Below are 20,595 nucleotides of genomic sequence, written 5' to 3'. Positions count from 1 at the left end.
CTGTCTTTGGACACTCAGATAGTACTCGATGTCTGGAAGATGGGCAGAGTGATCCCGCTTTCCAGTGTGATCTGGAAAGGACCCGAGTAAGGGGAAATCGTACACCATTCTCTCACCAGTAGCAAAGACGCCTGAGGGACGAGGCCTTCAGTGGTCGCTAGTCGTTTGTGGAATATAAGAAATCGAAACACCGCAGAGTGAAACAGGGAGTTCCCCAAGGAGGGGTGATATCTCCGGCACTGATCTACCTCTATCTATTCTCCATTCCATAGTCAAAAGTAGAAACAAGTTCCTCCAATCACTTATCAGCAACACTTGGGGTCCACAAGAAACCTTGTGGACCACGTACAAAGTGATTGGCCGGTCAGTGGTATGTTATGCAGCGCCAGTGTGGTATCGTCAACTATGTGACACGCAGTGGAATAATATGTAGATCTGTCAGAATGCCGCTCTTCGAACCACGATGGGCTGTCTCCTCAGTTCTCAAGTGGACCGCCTCCATCTGGAAACAATGATCCAACCCGTGTGAAGACGTAACTACATGCTGTCTAAAGTCTCTACTACACGGCATGTAGTTGTCTTGTGATACAAACGAAACTAACATATGAAAATCACTTTTCAAAATAGCACATAAATTTTTTCGATTCAATCTGGCAAACACATAAAGAAATCAGCTGTTTTTGTTGTCAGTCCAATGAAAGTAACCCCAAATTAAATTGTTTTCACAAATTTAAGTTTTAACCAGCTTTCTTACAACTTTAACGAATTTTACGCAAAGAAAAATTTGGTTTTGTTAAAATTTTAGGAACGTGTGATAGCAAAAATGATGAATCGTTTGTAAATTGACAATTTTGACAAACATTTTCAGTTACATGTGCATACAAAAAGTGACATATCATAAGACACATAAGACATAGCGCCTTAAGCAATAACTTCTGGGCTGTTATCGCAAAGATCATCCAAATTTGCAACTCACAAATTATTTAAGATGGTTATCGATATCATGCGATAACACGTGATTTGTACTGTATATTAGCTAAATAAAGCAAAGAGAGCTGTATAAAAATAGCCGTCTGATACTCTCAATAATTCTGTGACACCATTGAGGGTCTTTCTTATAAAGGGAATTTCCCGTACTATAAGAGACAGACATTCCTTCGTGAAATTAAATTAGAATCTTCTATTGCGCGACACATAGTGGAAATATCTCTCTTAAGGGAATAAAACGGAAAAACTTACCCTCTTTCGGTTGCTGGTTGCCTTTGTCCATTTGGAGAACATTGATGGGTCCAAGTGAAGACCTTCTGAAATTTTTGATTCCAATATGGGTTGGAGGATAATGAAAGGGTAAAGCGGAATAAGGTTGCAAATCTTTACAACGCAAAATAACAGCGGCACAAACAATTTGAAGACTTTTCAATCAAAACAAAACAAAAACGCAAATGAATTCAAAATTTCTTCACTCGCAATAATCGCACACGCGGTAGTTATCGTAGGTAGAGATGGTTGGCGCAAGCCACAAGCAATGCCAACCACCCCACTTAAAGCGCCACTAAAGAAATATGAAATATAGCGAAAAGTCCATAAAAACAAAAGTCCGACAAAACCTAAAGAGAAACGGCGAACAGTAAACACAAATAAATAAAAATGTAGTGACGCAAAATGAAATCGAAAACAACTACAAAGGCAAACGCCAGATGGTAAGAGGGGCCGGCTAGAGCTCCGAAGAGAATAGAAGAAATCATCATAATGCGAACGTGAATGTGGGGGTAGGCGAAAACTGTGTACATGTTTATCGACCAACGATAACGCCACATACAAAGGGTATGGCAACGAAGAAATTGTCAATGTGCAAAACTAAAACGAATTTCGTTGGTGGTGTTGTTTTTACAACTGCTGCTCCACACTTAAGTTCCAAACGAAGAGAGAAATGCAGGTGGAGAAAAGAGTCTTCATGTGAGAGCAAGCAATGCTCAAAAAGACCCCATTCCATTCCTAGAGATGAGAAAAACAAAACACGAAGCATGCATTCGTTTTACAGCACCGTGTTAATCGTAGAAGCACGACATTAAAACGAAGGCTTTATGTTTTTTGATTGGTCCACGAAGTTGGCGCCACAATTTGCTCGGTTCAACGAGAGCTCTGTTGGTGAATAAGAGAACCACTAATGAAACACACCATGAAGAGATTCGTCTCTCATATTCTGAAGAGCAATAACGACAAAAATTAAAACAAAACTCGTAATTTTTGTGTGTCTCATTCATGGGCAGTGGTGGAGCAGATTAAACGCTTTATAGCGGCGTTCGCCATCCACCAGCAACAGTGGGGAAGGTTCTGGGCTTTTTTTTGCCGAATTTGTGCTCTTTAGTTATCTTTAAATTCAAAGACTTTTGGTGGGAGGGAGAAACTATGAAGAGGTGTTGGGTGCACTTCAAAATTTACCACTTCATTTTAGAGAAATGGTTGGGATAAATTTTTGATATCATTGACTGTGGCAAACAGAAAAAAGTTTGCGGAAATTTTTCAATTTATCGTCGTAGTTGCAAATGGACGGACACAACCAGTTAAAGTTTTCCCCTCTAAAATCTTTCATTGAGAGGTGACAGCAAGATAGTGTTCAGTCCTTCGGCTTGCCACTGTTTGGATGAGGTGGTTGACCTGCTTCGAGAAATTTCGTTTGCATACACCACCGTCATCACCAAGCTTATATCATTGCCAGTGGGTGGATACCGACCAGGAAACTTTAAGACGGAATTTTGCTAATGTTCCTTAAAACAACTCTTCGACACTAATTTTTGACAATATTCACCGAATGATCATTTGTAACCAGTAGGGAGCATACAAAGCGATGGTTGTTTTAAATAAAATATATGTTCCTAAAATATAAATCGTTAATTACAAAACCAATTTTTATAAAGGGAATACGAATCCCTTTATAAAAATTGGTTTTGTAATTATCATCTCTCTGTTGCAAAATAATACTTCCTTCATTAGTAATAACTTTTGACAAAAATAAACAACTAAAAGGGTATATATGTAAACCACATTTCATCAAAATCCGCTGAAAAATGCATAATTTATGCTCACATAGCAGCTATATCGAAATATGGTCCGATTTGAACCAAATTCAGCACGGACATTGAGTGGTCTAATAAATACAAGTCATTGTTCAATATTGTAGTTCAAAATAGTGGTCTTTTTGGCAGCTAAATCCAAATATAGACCGGATGTCGAAAAGCCTAACATAAGTCACTGTGTCAAATTTCAGCGAAATCGAATTATAAATGCGCCTTTTAGGGGGCCAAGACTTTATATCGAGAGATCGGTCTTTATGGCACCTATATCCAAATCTGAACCGACTTGGGCCAAACTGAAGAGGAATGTCAAAGGTCCTAACACAACTCACCGTCCCAAACTTCGGCAAGATCAGAAAATAAATGCGTCTTTTATGGGCCCAAGACCTTAAATCGAGAGATCGGTCGATATGGCAGCTATATTCAAATCTGGACCGATTTGGGCCAAATTTAAGAAGGATGTCGAAGAGCCTGACACCACTCACTGTACCAAATTTCGAATAACAAATTTGGCTTTTATGGGCCTAAGACCCTAAATATGGGGACTATATCAAGATATGGTCCGATATAGCCCATCTTCGAACTAACCTGCTTATGGACAAAAAAAATATGTGCAAAGTTTCAGCTCAATATCTCTATTTTTAAAGACTTTAGCATGATTTTAACAGACAGACGGGCGGACATGGCCGTCCTAGATTTTAACGCTGATCAAGCTGTGTTTGATAGACTGGTTCCTTGGCTTAGCAAAATATACTCTGCTTGTGTTAGCATGTCATATATACCTGTGGAATGGAGGGACACGAAGGTCATTTTCATTCCGAAAGCAGGATAACCTTACCACACGAAGGCGAAAGATTGTCGCCCTGTTAGTCTGTCATCCTTTATGCTGAAGACTCTTGAGAGGTTGATAGAAACATATTTTAGGGCGAAAATCCCTGGAGATCGCCTGTCGCGGCAGCAGCATGCATGTAGTAAGGGCAAGTGCACTGAAACAGTCCTTCACGACGTAGTCGTCTACATAGAGGGTTCTCTCGCTGTCAAGGAATATACAATGGAAGCATTTCTTGACATTGAGGGAGCTTTCAATAATGTAAAACTGACGTCAACCATAAAGGAGTTGGAGTTTACAGGCATCAACTCTACCGTAACTATAAATAACTATAGTTACTTATTTCTTAAACGATTCATTACGGCGGGATTTAAGGAGATGGGTCAGTAGAGCTGTCTCTTTGGTCATACAATACAATGGTCCTTAATACAATGTCCGATGCTCCAGGCAGTGTGGATTACACCCTGAGGCTAACTACACCCTACCAACTAGACTAGCAGGTGGACTTTGGAGTGTACTAGAACTGGTCATATCGAAAAGGTTACCTGAACACTGCAGTGTGTATCAAGCTGAGATCCTTGCAACTAAGGAAGTGGTGGAATGGCTAAGATATAATTTCAAAACGATGATTGGCATTAATATATGCTCAGACAGCCATTAAATCCGTGGAGAATGCATTCCTGAACACGAAAACCGCCCTCGACTGTTGCAGATCTCTCATCAAGATGGCTATACAGTTCAAAATTTACTTGTCCAGGAGAACTGGATTTGTGGGTATGCCTATAATAGAAGTTACATAGACTTCTGTAATAGAAGTTACATAGACTTCTGCACGGATGGTTCCCAACTGGACTAGCAGGTGGACTTTGGGGTGTACTCAAAAGATCTAGAACTGGTCATATCGAAAAGGTTACCTGAACACTGCAGTGTGTATCAAGCTGAGATCCTTGCAACTAAGGAAGTGGTGGAATGGCTAAAATATAATTTCAAAACGACGATTGGCATTAATATATGCTCAGACAGCCATTAAATCCGTGGAGAACGCATTTCTGAACACGAAAACCGACCTCGACTGTTGCAGATCTCTCATCAAGATGGCTAAACAGTTCAAAATTTACTTGTCCAGGAGAACTGGATCTGTGGGTGCCTCTAGCAACCTGCAAGCTAAGTTTTCAGGACCGGGCCCGAAGGACAACGAATGATAGATGGTCAGAAAGATGGGGCTGTGAGCATTCCAAGACAATGTGGCCTAATCTAGACTTGAAGCGGTCTACTGCTTTGCTGTCATTGGCTACAACAGATGTCTCAGTCATTGTGTCCGTCATGACAGTTCACTGTCTAATCGGAAAACATGCTGACAGACCGAAGGTTGCCAACAACGACTTTTGCAGATGCTGTGAGGACATCGAAGAAGAAGAGACCATAGAACACCTCCTGTGTGTGTGTCCTGCATATGGGCGCCTTATTAAGCAAAACAGTTCCCGGATGGGCATGCCTACCGGACGTGTAATATAGGTCTTTAGACTTGGAAGTAGAGTATGAGACACTTCCACAAAAACCCTGGCGGATATGTTGGCCGATCAGGACAATATTATATTTCAATGAAAGATATTTGCGAGAAATAAGAAGAAAAAGTCAAATAAGTTAGACACAAGTAAAACCCAATAAAAAATTTAAGATTTTTTATAAAACCTTTTTTTGATTAGTGCACCGAGATTGAATAGACAATTTTTCAGTCTAAAGTGCCCCATACTATAACATGTGGTAAGTACCATTTTAGTCCAGGTAGATTGTAACCGTTGAGCGGAGCGGACGTGTGTTTATTTCGCTCCTCAAAGAAGAATAACCGTATCGCGGGATAGGTACTACCTATTACGAATATTTTAAAGCTTCTCAGAAGCAATTTCAAATTGGACTCCGAAGACCCAACAGCTGCGGTGGTGTCATCAGACCGTTCGCCCCTCCAACAGGTGTGGGTGACTTGAAGCCTGTAGTCGAGAGTAATGCTTCAAGCAAACAAGCAGTCGTCAGACAAACAAACGAGGAAGAGACGGATAAACTAGAGGAATACATAATTCGTCCCCAGCCTTTAAGTAAGGGTGGTGTTTCCGATTCAGATTTGGACAGTGACAGTGTCAAGAAGACCGAGAACGAGATTATCCAAGCAAGATGAAAAAGTTACTCTCAAAAACCAAGTCCAAACTGAAACGTTAGTAACAGACATAGGAGTGAGAGCACAGACAACGGAGGACATGTTGAAACTTTTAATAAAAACGCATACTCCATATGATACGACGGGACTCACGGAGACACCGGAATCTTGGAAGAATGAGATTGATCGAAGGCTTATCCTTCAATCCATTTAAGTCACCCGGACCTGGTAGAATATTTCCGATGTGGATACCATGATAAAGAGTAGGACATCCAGCGACGGGCCGTAGGCTCGGTATAATCGAGGCTACGATAGGAGACCTGTAAGGAATGGAAGAGGTTTCCGATCGTATACCTGAAACGAAACTTGAGGTCGGTTGCGAGGCACGCTGCCAGCGGCACTGTCGGAACCTTAGTATTGTCATCTGGAAGATCATTTTACATGGATGGATCACAGCTAGAGAACAGAGTATGCCTACGGGTCTATATTGAGAACCCAGGGGCTGAGATTTGTTTTAGGCTGCCGGACATCCGGGCGATCACGGAATGCGAAAGGTGGTTTGGTGGACTCGAGTACATCGAGAGTGAACATCTTTACGGACAGTTAACTGGCCATAAGGCAATAGCAACCAGGACGGTAAGGTCACGAACAGTTTTGGAGTGTAAGAAGAATATTAACGTCTTCTTTGAAAATGGCACGATCCGCATCGTTTGGGTGCCTGGCCATAGAGGAGTAAGGGGGAATAAAAAAGCTGACGATTTGGCGGTGAAGGCCAGTGGACTGCCATGAATAATCTTGGTTTACCCGTCTTCGAGTCGACGAAGTCCAAGCTAAGAGCGTGGGCTACGAAAGCGCATGTAGTACTGCGGAAACGGTAGGATGACGAAAATCCTTTAGGGACATCCGGATCGTGAGAGGTCAGAATGGCTTTTGGTGTCATAACGGGACATATAGGACTATGAGCTCACCTATGTAAAATCGTTGCGGCAAGTGGTAGCATGTGTAGGGCATGCCATGGCAGCCGGTTGTACGCACCGGATTGACCCGATGGAATCTTCATCGGCAAGGGCTGCCGCCTCAGTGTACGTGTTCGTCTTTTTTCGTCATGGGAGAGGCACATCCCGGAGTGCCTTCTCCGTATGCTTCTGGTCCGTGCCGGGATTGAAAAGAACCCCGGACCCAGAACCATCTGTTCCGTTTGCCAGAACCGCCTTCATCATCGGTCAGTGTCGGTGAGGTGTAACCGGTGCTTGGAGTGGGTACATTTCCGTTCTTGCTCTGGCCTAACTTCGCTACGGGTGTATAGTCATACTGGCTATGTCGCTAGGTGCTGTGCGAACATAGCCAGCAGTGGGTCACAAGCGTCGCCGTCGTCGCCTTCGGCGTCCTCGTCGTCGGACTATGTGACCCCCCCGACCTCTCCCGTACGGCAATTTATGCAACGACAGCACCCTAGCCCTACTATTGCCAGGCCAGTGTCGGGAAATGTATCGTTCTTGCAGTTAAACTGCAATGGACTGCGAGGCAAGATTGATGAGATTGTAGATTTTATGAGTCGGAAGAGCATATCGGTCGCAGCGATCCAGGAGACAAAGCTGACTAACACCTGCAGCTTGCACAGTTGTCACGGCTACAATGTGCTACGTAAGGATCGCTCAAGGAATGGAGGTGGGGGATTGGCCTTCGTTATACATCATTCCGTGCAGTATAGACCTATCTCGCCTGCGCTTGACGCTAGTGACCCATACATGGAATGTATGGGGGTAGCAGTCAGGTCTGGTACTGCCGAGATAGAGATATACAACGTGTATATACCGCCGGTTGGTAGCTGTGTCCCGATTTATGGCCAGGCCTACAGCCCCGACATAAGTGGGTTGCTATCTGGCCATAGTCGTCTGGTTCTGGGGGATTTTAATGCACATCACTCGTCATGGCATTCTCCCCTAGGTAACGACCAGCGTGGCATAGCTTTGGCAGAGCAGATAGATAGCTCCACGTTTTGCACGGTGAATGAGGATACCCCCACTAGGATTACGAGGAGGTGCAGCAGCTCGCCAGACATCTCAATCGCATCCCCTGATCTCCTGAGTGACGTCTCCTGGCAAGCCGTCATCTCTTTGGGGTCAGACCACCTCCCCATAATCCTCACCATCGACCGACCACCCAACTTCATAACCTCTGAGCGCCGGACGTTCATCAATTACAAGAAGGCCAATTGGACTGGCTTCAGAGAGTATACCAATCGCCGCTTCAATGAACTGCCACCCCCCTCTGATGTGCTTGTGGCCGAGAGGAAATTCCGAGCCGCTCGCTTTATACCAGCCGGTCGAATACCGCAAGTGCGACCCAATTTCCCGGCGCAAGCAGTGGTACTCGCAGACGAGCGTGATGGGATTCGTGCTATGGACCCCGCTAACCCCAGAATCAGCGAGCTGAATCTGGAAATAAACAGGGTAGTCAACGAACATAAGCGGAATTTGTGGCTGGAACACTTGGAGCAATGTAACTTAGGCACCGGTGCAGGCAAATTGTGGGCCACTGTTAAGTCTCTCTCGAACCCCGGTAGACGGGACGACAGGACCTCAGTCACTTTTGGCGAGTTAACCGTGACTGATCCGAAGAGATGCGCCAGGTTGTTCAACCGTCAATTTATTGTGCATCCCGAAAGAGACAGGGCAAGGAGGAGAGCCATTCGCCGTATTCGTGGTCTCCGAGCCGATGAACAGCCATCACAATTTACCGTGGGCGAAGTTACGAATGTCATCCGTGGTGCCAAACCTTCCAAGGCGTTGGGCCCCGACGGAATCTCTACATTGATGCTGAAGAATCTGGATTTAGCTGGAGTTGAGTACCTTACCACTGTCCTTAATCTGTCATTGAACACTCTTATAGTTCCCGATGTCTGGAAAATGGGCAGAGTGATCCCGCTACTGAAGCCTGGTAAAGACCCGAGTTTGGGAGAGTCGTACAGACCGATCTCCCTTCTCTCACCAGTGGCTAAGACGCTTGAGGCATTACTCCTCCCGAGCCTCGTAGGAGAATTTCCATTCGCCGAGCATCAACACGGATTCCGGAGACTGCACAGCACAACAACAGCTTTGCATGCCATCACCACACACATTTGCCGTGGCTTCAATCAACCCAGGCCATGTGATAGGACGGTCCTCGTGGCACTGGACCTATCGAAGGCATTCGACACGGTCAGCCATGCCAAATTATTTGAGGACATCGCCAACACGTCCCTCCAGCCAGGCCTGAAACGTTGGGTCGCGAATTATCTGTGTGGCCGCCAGTCATTTGTGGAATTTAGGGATAAGAAGTCAAAACACCGTAGAGTGAAACAGGGAGTTCCCCAAGGTGGGGTGATATCTCCGGCTCTGTTTAACCTCTACCTATCCTCCATCCAACCTCCTCCAGACGGCATAGAGATCGTATCATATGCGGACGACTGTACGATCATGGCATCAGGCCCCCCACCCATTGATGACATCTGCGATAGGTTGAACGTCTACCTCAACGAGCTTGCCTCATATTTCGCTGCAAGAAATCTGAAGATATCTGCCACCAAATCTTCAGCCACACTGTTCACTACAAATACGCGTGAGGTGAATTCTGAGCTGACTGTGATGGTAGATGGAGAAATGATTCCGACCATCAAGTGTCCCAAAAAACTTGGCGTCACATTTGACAGCTCTTACACTTTCTCCCCACATGACACAGCAATCTGCAATAAAGTTAAAAGTAGAAACAAGGTCCTCAAGTCACTCGCTGGCGGCACTTGGGGTGCAGACAAAGAAACCTTGTTGACCACGTACAAAGCAATTGGCCGGTCTGTGGTAAGTTATGCAGCGCCAGTGTGGTCACGTCAACTTTGTGACACGCAGTGGAATAATATTCAGATCTGTCAGAATGACGCCCTCCGAACTGCGACGGGCTGTCTCCTTAGTTCTCATGTGGACCACCTCCATCAGGAGACAAAGATCCTACCAGTGCGAAGACATAACTACATGCTGCCTAAGCAATACCTTTTGGGCTGTTATCGCAGAAATCATCCAAATCATCATCTTGTGGATAGATACCCACCGCCCAGAAGCCTTAAGGTTGATCTACACGATCTAGAGCGTGAGCGCTACAAGAGAGAACCTCTAGATCAAGCGGCATATCAAGCGGGTCTGAACAACATTCATGCAGACACGGTAGCCGACGCGTTAATTGGCTACCGGGTGAATGTAGTCCTTGGAGAACGACCGCCACCCCTTGCACCCGAAGAAATCGACCTCCCCCAGCAAACCAGAGTGGTTCTGGCTCAATTACGTTCCGGCAGATGCAGCCGCCTCAATTCCCACAGAGCTAGGATTGATGCCGACGTGCAAGATGTATGTCCCGATTGTAACCAGGGACCGCACGATACACGTCACCTGTTTAACTGCCCGGCCAGACCCACTCGACTCAGACCCAGATCCCTGTGGACGCACCCCATCTTAGTCGCGGAGTTCCAGGGCCTTGACACTCAACAGAATCAAGCAGACGAAAGATAGTACACAATAAACTGCTACAACAACAACAACCGGCACTTAGGTGGGGACACAATACCAGACATAAACCAACTAAGGGGCGTGGTATGGAAAACAATTAGGGATTTTATAAGAGCACGGAATTCCTGACTTAAATTTTCTTTTTCAAGATTACTTGTTATTGCCGATTACTGGCTTAGGTATATGTCCATAATGTCATGGGCCGGATTAATATCCGCGCCCTCTTTTCAGCTCAACTTTCTTTCCTTCAAAATTATAATTTTTGGCAGAGTGAATCTAAACAAGTCTGACTTGATCCACTTTAATTCTTTTTCAGAGTTCTTAAGTGATCTCTCCTGAATCGAAAAATGCACATTTCAGCTGCTCCATTTGTATATTTTAGATCATATTGAAAGAGTTTTTTAGATACGGGTTAAAAATTGCTTTAAAATTGGAGCAATAGCAGATGTCATTGTGTTATTTCTATATTACACTCAAATATACAAAATTTAAAAGCTCATGTAAACTCTAATTAATTTTACGTTACTGTTTCTCACAAACGAGGAGAGAGTTGAGCTAATTTGAACAATTGAATAAACATCACAAGAAATTAAAGATTTATATTGATTACTGAAAAGAAATTGCGAGAAACAAAATGGATTAACTAACTAACTATTTTGGCACGACGAATGTATCAAGAGGAAACACAGTGCGACGTCCTCACAGCTTCTCCAGAAGTCGTTAACTTCAACCTTTAGTTTATCAGCATGTTTTCCGATTAATTAGTGACCTGGCATAATGGCCACAATGACTGATACCTGTGTCTAAGTTAACAACCCAGCGTTAACAACCCGCTCTTTGTGAACGTTGCCACTCGGGTTAAGGGGATGTTCTTCCCAGACGACACCTAACGTTCAGCGTCATAAAAGGACATACTACTAAGCGACATAAAAGAACATACTACTAAGGACATACTGCGGCACGGTGACTGCAAACGCCACAAACTATGGAATTATGTGGACCACCTCCATCAGGAGACAAAGATTCTACCAGTGCGAATACAAAACTCATGTTCTCTAAGTAATACCTTTTGCGCTGTTATTGCAAACACCATCCAAATCAAGCCTTAAGGTAGACCTACATGATGTAGAGCGTGAGGTTCAGCGCTACAAGAGAAACCCTCCAGATCAAGCGGTTCTAGACAACATTCATGCAGACACGGTAGCAGATGCGGTAAATAGCTACCGGGTGAATGTAGTCCTTGGAGAAAAACCGCCTCCCATTGCACCTGAAGAAATTAACCTCCCATGGCAAACCAGAGTAGTTCTGGCTCAATTGTTTTCCGGCAGATACAGCCGCCTCGATTCCTACAGAGCAAGGATTGATGCCGACGTTGAGGTGTACACGCCAGAAATGGTAAAAAAATCCATCAACCGGTCTTGGACGACTGTCAATTGAAAAATCATGAGCTAGCTGAGGTCGTAGGCTTTTAAAAAAGTATTGTACATCGCATATTGACGCAAGATTTGATTATGGGCAAGCTGTGCGCAATATGGGTGCCGCGTTTGCTCTCATTACAAAAGAAACAGCGTTGTTCACAAGTCCACCATTGCGATGGCAACAATCCATGAATTGTAATTCGAATTTCTTCAGCACGCACCCCATTCGCCAGATTTAGCTTCCTTGGTTTATTTTTTGTTTCCAAATTAATAAAAAAGTGGCTCGTCCGAAAAAGATTTGTCCCTAATGAAGAGGTGAAATATGCAATTGATGGTTACTTTGAGGAGTTTTGAAAATCGCTGGAAAAAGTCATATACCTTCGGGACCGCCCTCGTACATGGGAGCAGAGTGTGTATCTGCCAAACAAACTTATAGTCAAGTGTTGTACCCACTTTTATGTAATGACTACCAGCTTTCTATGGAAATTATCTGAGACAATTTTCTGCAATTTGTTGTTTGATTGAAGTCGAATGCTTAGTCTATGTTGGGTATTTCGGTACATCAGTATTAATATGATCAATTCAAAATCGAAATTTGCATTTCATTTATTCAGATAATGCAACTTGAAGCAACACAGTGGCTGGCTGAATAAATTACACCGAACCACGAAATACTTACCCGCACAGTATTGTGACAAAGTTACTTTAATCGGCGAAATTAAATATTGTTTACGTACCTGCAATGAGGAGAAAACAATTCATTAATATAATGCATTTATTCAAAATAAAAATCAAAGAGAAATTGAAACAAGTTGAAATTTTCTAAGCTATGCATGTATTTGTGGTACCCGCCACCATGTATTCGGGCAAAAATTTCGGTTTTTATGCGCTTTAGAAGTCAAGTCGGAAGATCGGTTTATAAGTGTTATAGGTCACAATTGTATTTGACTTTTCAAATTTTAACCAAATCCGATAAAAATTGAGGATTAAAGGAGCTGATAAAGTCAACTTGAAGGAGCATTTTAAATGGGGGCTATATCTTAACCTAAACCGATATAGCTCATTTGCAATTCCGACGGCCTACATAAATAGGCAATTCCTGGAAAAATTCAAATTGAAAGTTTTACCCATTCGTTTGCTACAATCGTGTTCTCACCAGAAGTACGGACGGTGTTAGATCCACGAAGGTGCTAAGAAGATTAAATTTTATTATCGAAAAATTTGCTCTTCTCTTACTATTCAATGGGCCCCCGAAAAAAGACTAGCTACGGTAAGCATCGTAGGTTGATTTTTCAAGGAAATACAAAGGAAAGAAGTGGCGCAGAGGTATGACAAACATTTTTAGCGCTGGTTATCCCCTTACTAATGCCGGCTACATTTGTAAGGTGTATTGCCATGTTAAAACTTCTCCATCAAGTGGTGTCGCTATGCGGCACCCCTTTTCGCATTTTTTTTTTCAGGCTTTATTCGTTCGAACTTTTCGTGACAATACACGGCCCAAATATGTACGCAAGCTCACATTCTAAGATGTTATCACGGAACCACGAGATAGTAGAGAGAAGGGAGATTTTATCCAACTAGTGAAACACCTTAAAATTCATACGGACAATAGTTAATGGAATGCTTCACTTTCTATTATTTCATCCGATTTATGGCTTATCACCAAATATGGGTCGATCACAATGACAATGTCGATGGCAGCAATAAGCGTTATGGAGCGTCATAATTTAATTCTTCCAATTGACCCTACATATGTACAATTCAATTTAATTCATTCTTGAATCGAATCAAATGTAATCAAATTTTCAAATAATTTATTATGTTTGTTGAAAGACTGCCAACAATAAAATAAAGCAAAAACAATCACCGAACGAAGTAACCTAGACCCCAGCCTTCCACGAGCCAACAATCTACAAAAAAGAAAAGCCGCATCAAGTGTGTATTTTTATTACGGCGATAAGATAAACGTAACTAACGTGGCAAACGTCAGCAACATTGTCAGAAAACCTGCTTAACACATAAGTGACGCGAGCAAAATGACAACTTGAATATTTCTCAAATGTTTATTTTAATTTTGGTGGATGGAGTGAAATACACCCCGAAATATTTCTTTTTTCCTTTGGGGTTAACAATTTTTCAAAAATGGATGTGAGTGACAAATGTTAGCAGTATTTGATTTTTTGTGTTAAGTATACAATTAGAATGATTATGCCACTATTGCGGTACAGGTTGTTATAACTTGGTGCATTTGTTTGAAACATCCAGAGGGAAATATTTATTATTTTTGGAAGAAAAATTTAAGTCACTCAAGGATAGCTATGACAGTGGTATCTATCAGGTGGTTGATGATCTGCGTCTGTTTCCAGTGTAGCGGCAGATCTAGAGCCCGGGAGGAGGTTTAGAATGGACTCCAAAGACCCAACAACTGCGGTGGTGGTATCAGGCCTTAACATGTTGTCTGCTACTGAAACCTCGACTGGCGAAGCGGCAGCCCCAGGCTCCACTAGCCGACAGACCACTGGTCAGCAGGGGCTTTTGACGAAGACACCTGGTTCGAGTCTTAAGGACAAGACCTTTTTTTTCTTCGCATGCCTATAATTTGCCGAGGTCATCGGCCGCGCCGTCGCTCTCAGTTTAGGCATGGCTCAGAGGCTTGGTGCGAATGATCATAAGACTCTCACTAATAGGGAGAGAGACTCCTTAAATTGGGCTCGGGAATTCGCTGCACAGGTAACCCCAAAGACAACAAGTCAGATTCGAAAACTGCACCACAAAGGCTGCGGTCACCTGGAAGGCATTCCATTCCTAAAAGACGTAGAGCAATAGTAAGATGGGACCAAGAACCTTTGCTAATGTCGCTAGGGACAGTTTAGTGATGGTAGTTGTCGACAAGGGAGAAGAACAGGCCTGCATACCTAGGAATAATTGGAGTGGCCAATGGACTGTCATCAGTATACTCCAATGTTATTGCGAATTGCCTGGGACTTCTCCAGATTGTGACGATGCAGGCTAGTATCGGGGCCGATACTGACTAATTGCCGTGGGGGATCAATGCTCAATTAACATGTATCGTTGCGTTCTAAAAAAAATTGGTGAGATCTGGCCAGCACTAGATTTAGTCAAGAAGGAAGATATTCCTTCGCGACCAAGGGCGCATGCTTGGATACCAAGGATTCTCTCAGACCCTGAATCCATACTTGGAAGACTAAGGGAATGTAAGCCCAGTCTTTCAAATTGGATGAGGCTGATGGTAACCGGAGACATGCAGTATTCGTTCTAAACTCCGGCAGTATTCGTACTTCGCAGACCTTAACAAGTCTGCAGGGGTTGTATGCTACGGATTCAACAAGTTGAAGCTCTATAGAAGTTGGGGTTGGGGAATCAGCAAACGACTTGGCAGTTGTTGCTGAACACATGCCTGAGGAACTATCGACCACACTCTTAAGGTTTGGCAGATTGTATACAGGGCTTGTCGGATCCCATTTCGACAAGGTGGGGGGTCCTCCGGTTGGACTGAGCTCAATATTTGCGCCAGCGGGGAAAGACGGGACTCAAAAAGTACTTCGACTGCAGCAGCTAGCGAAGCATCAGTGTCCTGAGGAAGAGTGGTTCCACAGCTTTCTCACCTGCCCCTGGATGCGTACGGAAGCTTATCATGACAATATCTAACGAATCTAGTGAGGATGACCTCCTGGCGGAATCAGAAGACAACTAAAGCAACAGTGGTGGAAGTTCTGCATCCTGACTATAGTCCGGTTTTAACAGATAAATCTCCACCATTGTAAGGCCACTTCGGCGGCACTATTCGACGTCGTCTAGGAACCATGGGTGTATGGAGGAATAGTTCGTGGACTAAGAATTCCGGGATTTAAACTACCCAAGGGTACGGGAAATGGGAGACACAGAACCTGTGTTCTTGCAAAGAGTAGTCTTGATGTTTTTCTTCTTCCGTCGCTAAGCACTGAAGATTCAGTACCACCCAGCCTGGTACTTGGCCTGGCCTTAGGACATTTATGAGGCTGAGCTAAGAAAAAGTAGGGGCGAGCTGAGAAAGGCTCAGAATAAATCCTGGGTGGAATTCTGTAGCTCCGTGGAGGATACATCTGAGGCTTCTAAGCTAAGGAAAATTCTGTCCTCAAGACCAATTACCGTGGGGTATTTTCAGAAGTCAGAGAATGTATGGACAATATCTAGTGAGGAAACACTAGAACTTCTCGTTGAAACAGATTTCCCGGGAAATTCTCCAATGAACAACGTGGCGCCAGAAGATATTGTCACTGGCATGCATTCGTCGGAGTTTATTAGGGAAATTGAGCAAAAAATCCTTTGGGCGATAAGATGTTTCGGCTCCTTTAAGTCGCCAGGCCCTGATGATGTATCACCGGTTTAATAACCAGGTGTGTCTGATAGACTGGTTCCTTGGCTTAGGGAGATATTCTCTGCTTGTATCAGCATGTCATATATATCTGTGGGATGGAGGACGAAGGTAATTTTCATTCCGAAAGCAGGAAAACCCTATCACACGAAGGTGATAGATTTTCGTCCATTAGCCTGTCATCCTTTATGCTGAAGACTCTTGAGAGGTAGATAGAGTCATATCGAAGTGCGAAGACTCCTGGAGATCGCCAGTCTCGGCAGCAGCGGTTGCATTTCTTGACATTGAAGGTGCTTTCAATAATGTAAAACCGACGTCAATCATGAAGGAGTTGGAGTTTCTAGGCATCAACTCTACCGTAAGAAAGTTTATTAATAACTGACTTACTAAAAGATACATTACGGCAAGCTTGGGATATGTGGATCTAAAAAGACGGATCAGCAGGGGAACACCTCTATATATATATTGGTCTTTGGAAGAAATAGGTATAAAAGTGTATGCTGATGGCGTGGCAATTGCGGTTAGGAAAAATTTTCCAGCACTCTAAGAGATATACTTCAGGATGCTCTACGTGCAACAGCGAAGTGGGCTACCGAATGTGGTCTAGGTGAAAATCCGTGCAAGACAGAAGTAGTTTTTTCAGCAGGAGGTACGAGTTGCCTACAGTGGCACCTGTCTCCTTGGGAGGAGAGAATGATCCATTTACAGAAAGCGCAAAATACCTGGGTGTTTTGTTGGACAGGAAATTGAACTTTAAATCCAACATTTTGGAAAGAGGAAGAAAGGCAACTCTTGACATGCTATATGGTGTTGTGGTCGATGTTCCAGGCAGTGTGGATTACATCATACCTGAGCCGCTTTATAATAAAATGTACTGTACCACTATTCCTGATGGAATCGATTTGAACTACGATATTCCTGGTAAAAAAAGATATATAGAGATCTATAAGGATGGTTCCAAACTAGATTAGCAGGTGGGCTTTGGGGTGTATTCTAAAGATCTGGAACTGGTCATATCCAAAAGGTTACCCGACTACTGCAGTGTGTATCAAGCGGAGATCCTTGCAATTAAAGAGGTGGTGGAATGGCTAAGATATAATGTGATTACGACGATTGCCATAACTATCTTCTCAGACAGCCAGGCAGCCATTAAATCCCTGGAAAGCGTATTTCTGAACACAAAACCGCCCTCGACTGTCGTAGATCTCTACACGAGATGGCTGAACAGTTCAATATTCAACTGTTCTGAGTGCCGGACCACAGAGTTATAGCTGAGGCGTTAACGGGTATATGCGCAAAATTGAAGGTCCGAGGTGGTGCGTGTACTTCTTGGTAAGGCCTTTCATCAAGTCTTCATTAGTGTTCCGATTTTCAAATTTTAAATTTTCCGAAAACGATAATTTTGAATTTTACAGATAAAACTGTTTTTAAAAAACAAAAAATTAAAATTGCCGAATTTTTTTTTTTTTTTTTTTGCAAAATTCCTAAACTTCTATTTCGGCCAAGTAAAGATGGTTTTAAGACTGTCATTCATTAATAAATTGCTAAATCGGACTATATTTTGATATATCTGCCATATAGACCGATCTGTCGATTAAGCGTCTTAAGCCCATAACAGGCGCATTTTATGTCTGATTTCGCAGAAATTCGGCAAAGCGAGTTCCATATTTACACATAGCTGCCATATAGACCGATATACCAATTTCGGGTCTTAAGTTCATAACAGGTGCATTTGTATTTGATTTCGTTGAAATTTGCGACAGTGCGTTTTATTAGGTCGTCGATATCCTATCCGAATACGGTCCATATCGCGCCAAGTTTACATGTAGCTGCCATATAAACCGATCTGCCCATTTAGACCAATCCATAAAAGCCGCATTTATTGTCTGATTTCGCGAATTGTACTGGGGGCCCCGACACCCGACCCGAATATGGTTTATATCGGGACAGATTTACATGTAATTGCCATATAAACCGGTGGTGGTCACCGTGGCGCAGAGGTTAGCATATCCCCCTATGACGCCGAATACCTGGGTCCAAACTCCGGCGTGAACATCAACAAAATTTGCAGCGGTGGATATCCCTTTACTAATGCTGGCTACATTTGTAAGGCATCCGGCCATTTTAAAATTTCTCAACCAAGTGGGTGCGCTAAGCGGCACGCCGTTCGGATTCGGCTTAAAAAAGGAGGCCCTTTATCACTGAGCTTAAACTTTAATTGGACTGCACTCATTGATTTGAACATTCTCATGGAATGTTCATGAGAAATTTAGTGCGTTTAGCCGGTATGCCGATTAAGGGTCTTAAGCCCATAAAAGATATAAAAATTTTGCCCATGAACATGAAACTATGGAACAGGGCAAACTTCTCACATAACAGGCTCATTTATTATCCGATTTCGATGAAGTTTGAAGCAGAACGAAACATACGACCCCTTGAGATCCATGCCAAATATGGTCGTGATCGGGCTACATTTCGATAAAGCTGTCCTACAGACCGATCTCTCGGTTAAGGGGATTTTGCTAAAATTTAAAACAGTGTGGTGCACTAGGACTCAAAATCCGAGCCGTGTATGGGTGTATGGTATACATACGTCTACATTTAGATACACCAGCCATATAGGCCGATATACCGAAATAAAGGCTGCCATGTAAAGGGTGATTTTTTTGAGGTTAGGATTTTCATGCATTAGTATTTGACAGATCACGTGGGATTTCAGACATGGTGTCAAAGAGAAAGATGCTCAGTATGCTTTGACATTTCATCATGAATAGACTTACTAACGAGCAACGCTTGCAAATCATTGCATTTTAATGTGTTCATTCACCGTTCAGCGATGAGGCTCATTTCTGGTTGAATGGCTACGTAAATAAGCAAAATTGCCGCATTTGGAGTGAAGAGCAACCAGAAGCCGTTCAAGAACTGCCCATGCATCCCGAAAAATGCACTGTTTGGTGTGGTTTGTACGCTGGTGGAATCATTGGACCGTATTTTTTCAAAGATGCTGTTGGACGCAACGTTACGGTGAATGAACACATTTCGAACCGAACACTGATTTTGGTAATAAAATTCAATGATTTGCAAGCGTTGCTCGTTAGTAAGTCTATTCATGATGAAATGTCAAAGCATACTGAGCATCTTTCTCTTTGACACCATGTCTGAAATCCCACGTGATCTGTCAAATACTAATGCATGAAAATCCTAACCTCAAAAAAATCACCCTTTATATCGATGTACTGATGTCTTAGAGCCATAACAGACGCATTTATTACTTGAAATTTAATACAGTGAGTCGTATTGAGCGTTCCGATATCCAAACAAAATATGGTTCAGATCGTACCTTATTCAGATATAGCTGGCATATAGGCCAATCTGCCAATCTAAAGTCTTAAAATTATAAAGGCGGATGTTTTATCCGATTTTGCTGAAGTTTGAAACAGGGACTTTAAAAGCTTTATGGGCATCTTATCCAGAAATTTTCCAAATCGGCCCATATTTAGATATAACTATCGATATGGTAGAGCAGTTTTAATGGCAATGGGTATCCATGGTAATGGGTATCCAAAGTTCGGAACAGCCGAACTTAAAACGTTTTTCATTGTTCTCGTTCTATTCCTGATTTTTTTATATATCATAGTAATTTTTAGAGTTTTTCTGGATTTAATTATTTATTTATTTATTTTTGTTTTTTCGTTTTTATTTTCAGATGGTGTCCTTTGAATTCTTTTTAGTATCTGTGTACATGTGCATTAAAATAAAACTTTAAAAATTATTACTTGAGAATTTGAATGAGTCTTAAACCTCAATTAATATTTTGCAGGATTCCTTAAATGGATTCAAACGAAGATAAGGTATAGATATTTTTTCAGCTCTCACCATTAAATCAATTAAAAGATAATAATTACAATCCAGTTTACAATTTCATAAATCTCTAACATATATCTCTAAATCCATATTTCGCATTAGTCCTTAATGATGATGGCGATTATGGACAATGGTCCGTAATGAACGAAGTGAATTTCTAAAGCATGAAAAACACAATTACACGCAAACAAAAATTACAAGAAATTCCCTGGCTGTAAGTACAGTGCATGAGTGATCCAATCGTCGACACAGTATTGCGAAATTGCAAATATAGCATGTGAAATGTTGTTGACAAGAAATAGGGTATTTAAATACGACTATCATCGATTCGGAGATCGATTTGTTTCA

General features: G+C 42.7%; 2 protein-coding genes across 2 annotated transcripts in view; both read right to left on the bottom strand.

Annotated features, from left to right (window-relative positions):
- The window catches only part of LOC106084413 (mucin-2), a 263,301-nt gene extending 261,765 nt beyond the window's left edge, over positions 1-1,536 (bottom strand). Inside the window, exon 1 of the mRNA XM_013248085.2 lies at positions 1,240-1,536. Coding sequence (XP_013103539.2) covers positions 1,240-1,270 — 31 coding nt within the window. The 5' untranslated portion in view covers positions 1,271-1,536. The remainder of the gene's footprint in view (positions 1-1,239) is intronic.
- A 10,995-nt stretch (positions 1,537-12,531) lies between these two features.
- The window catches only part of LOC106090172 (axoneme-associated protein mst101(2)), a 503,361-nt gene continuing 495,297 nt past the window's right edge, over positions 12,532-20,595 (bottom strand). The window contains exon 5 of the mRNA XM_059366674.1: positions 12,532-12,745. Within this exon, the coding sequence (XP_059222657.1) occupies positions 12,738-12,745 (8 nt within the window). The 3' untranslated portion in view covers positions 12,532-12,737. The remainder of the gene's footprint in view (positions 12,746-20,595) is intronic.

Source organism: Stomoxys calcitrans, chromosome 4 (genome assembly GCF_963082655.1).
Source record: "Stomoxys calcitrans chromosome 4, idStoCalc2.1, whole genome shotgun sequence".
Taxonomy (NCBI): Eukaryota; Metazoa; Arthropoda; class Insecta; order Diptera; family Muscidae; genus Stomoxys; species Stomoxys calcitrans.
This window is presented reverse-complemented; position numbering and strand designations above follow the sequence as displayed.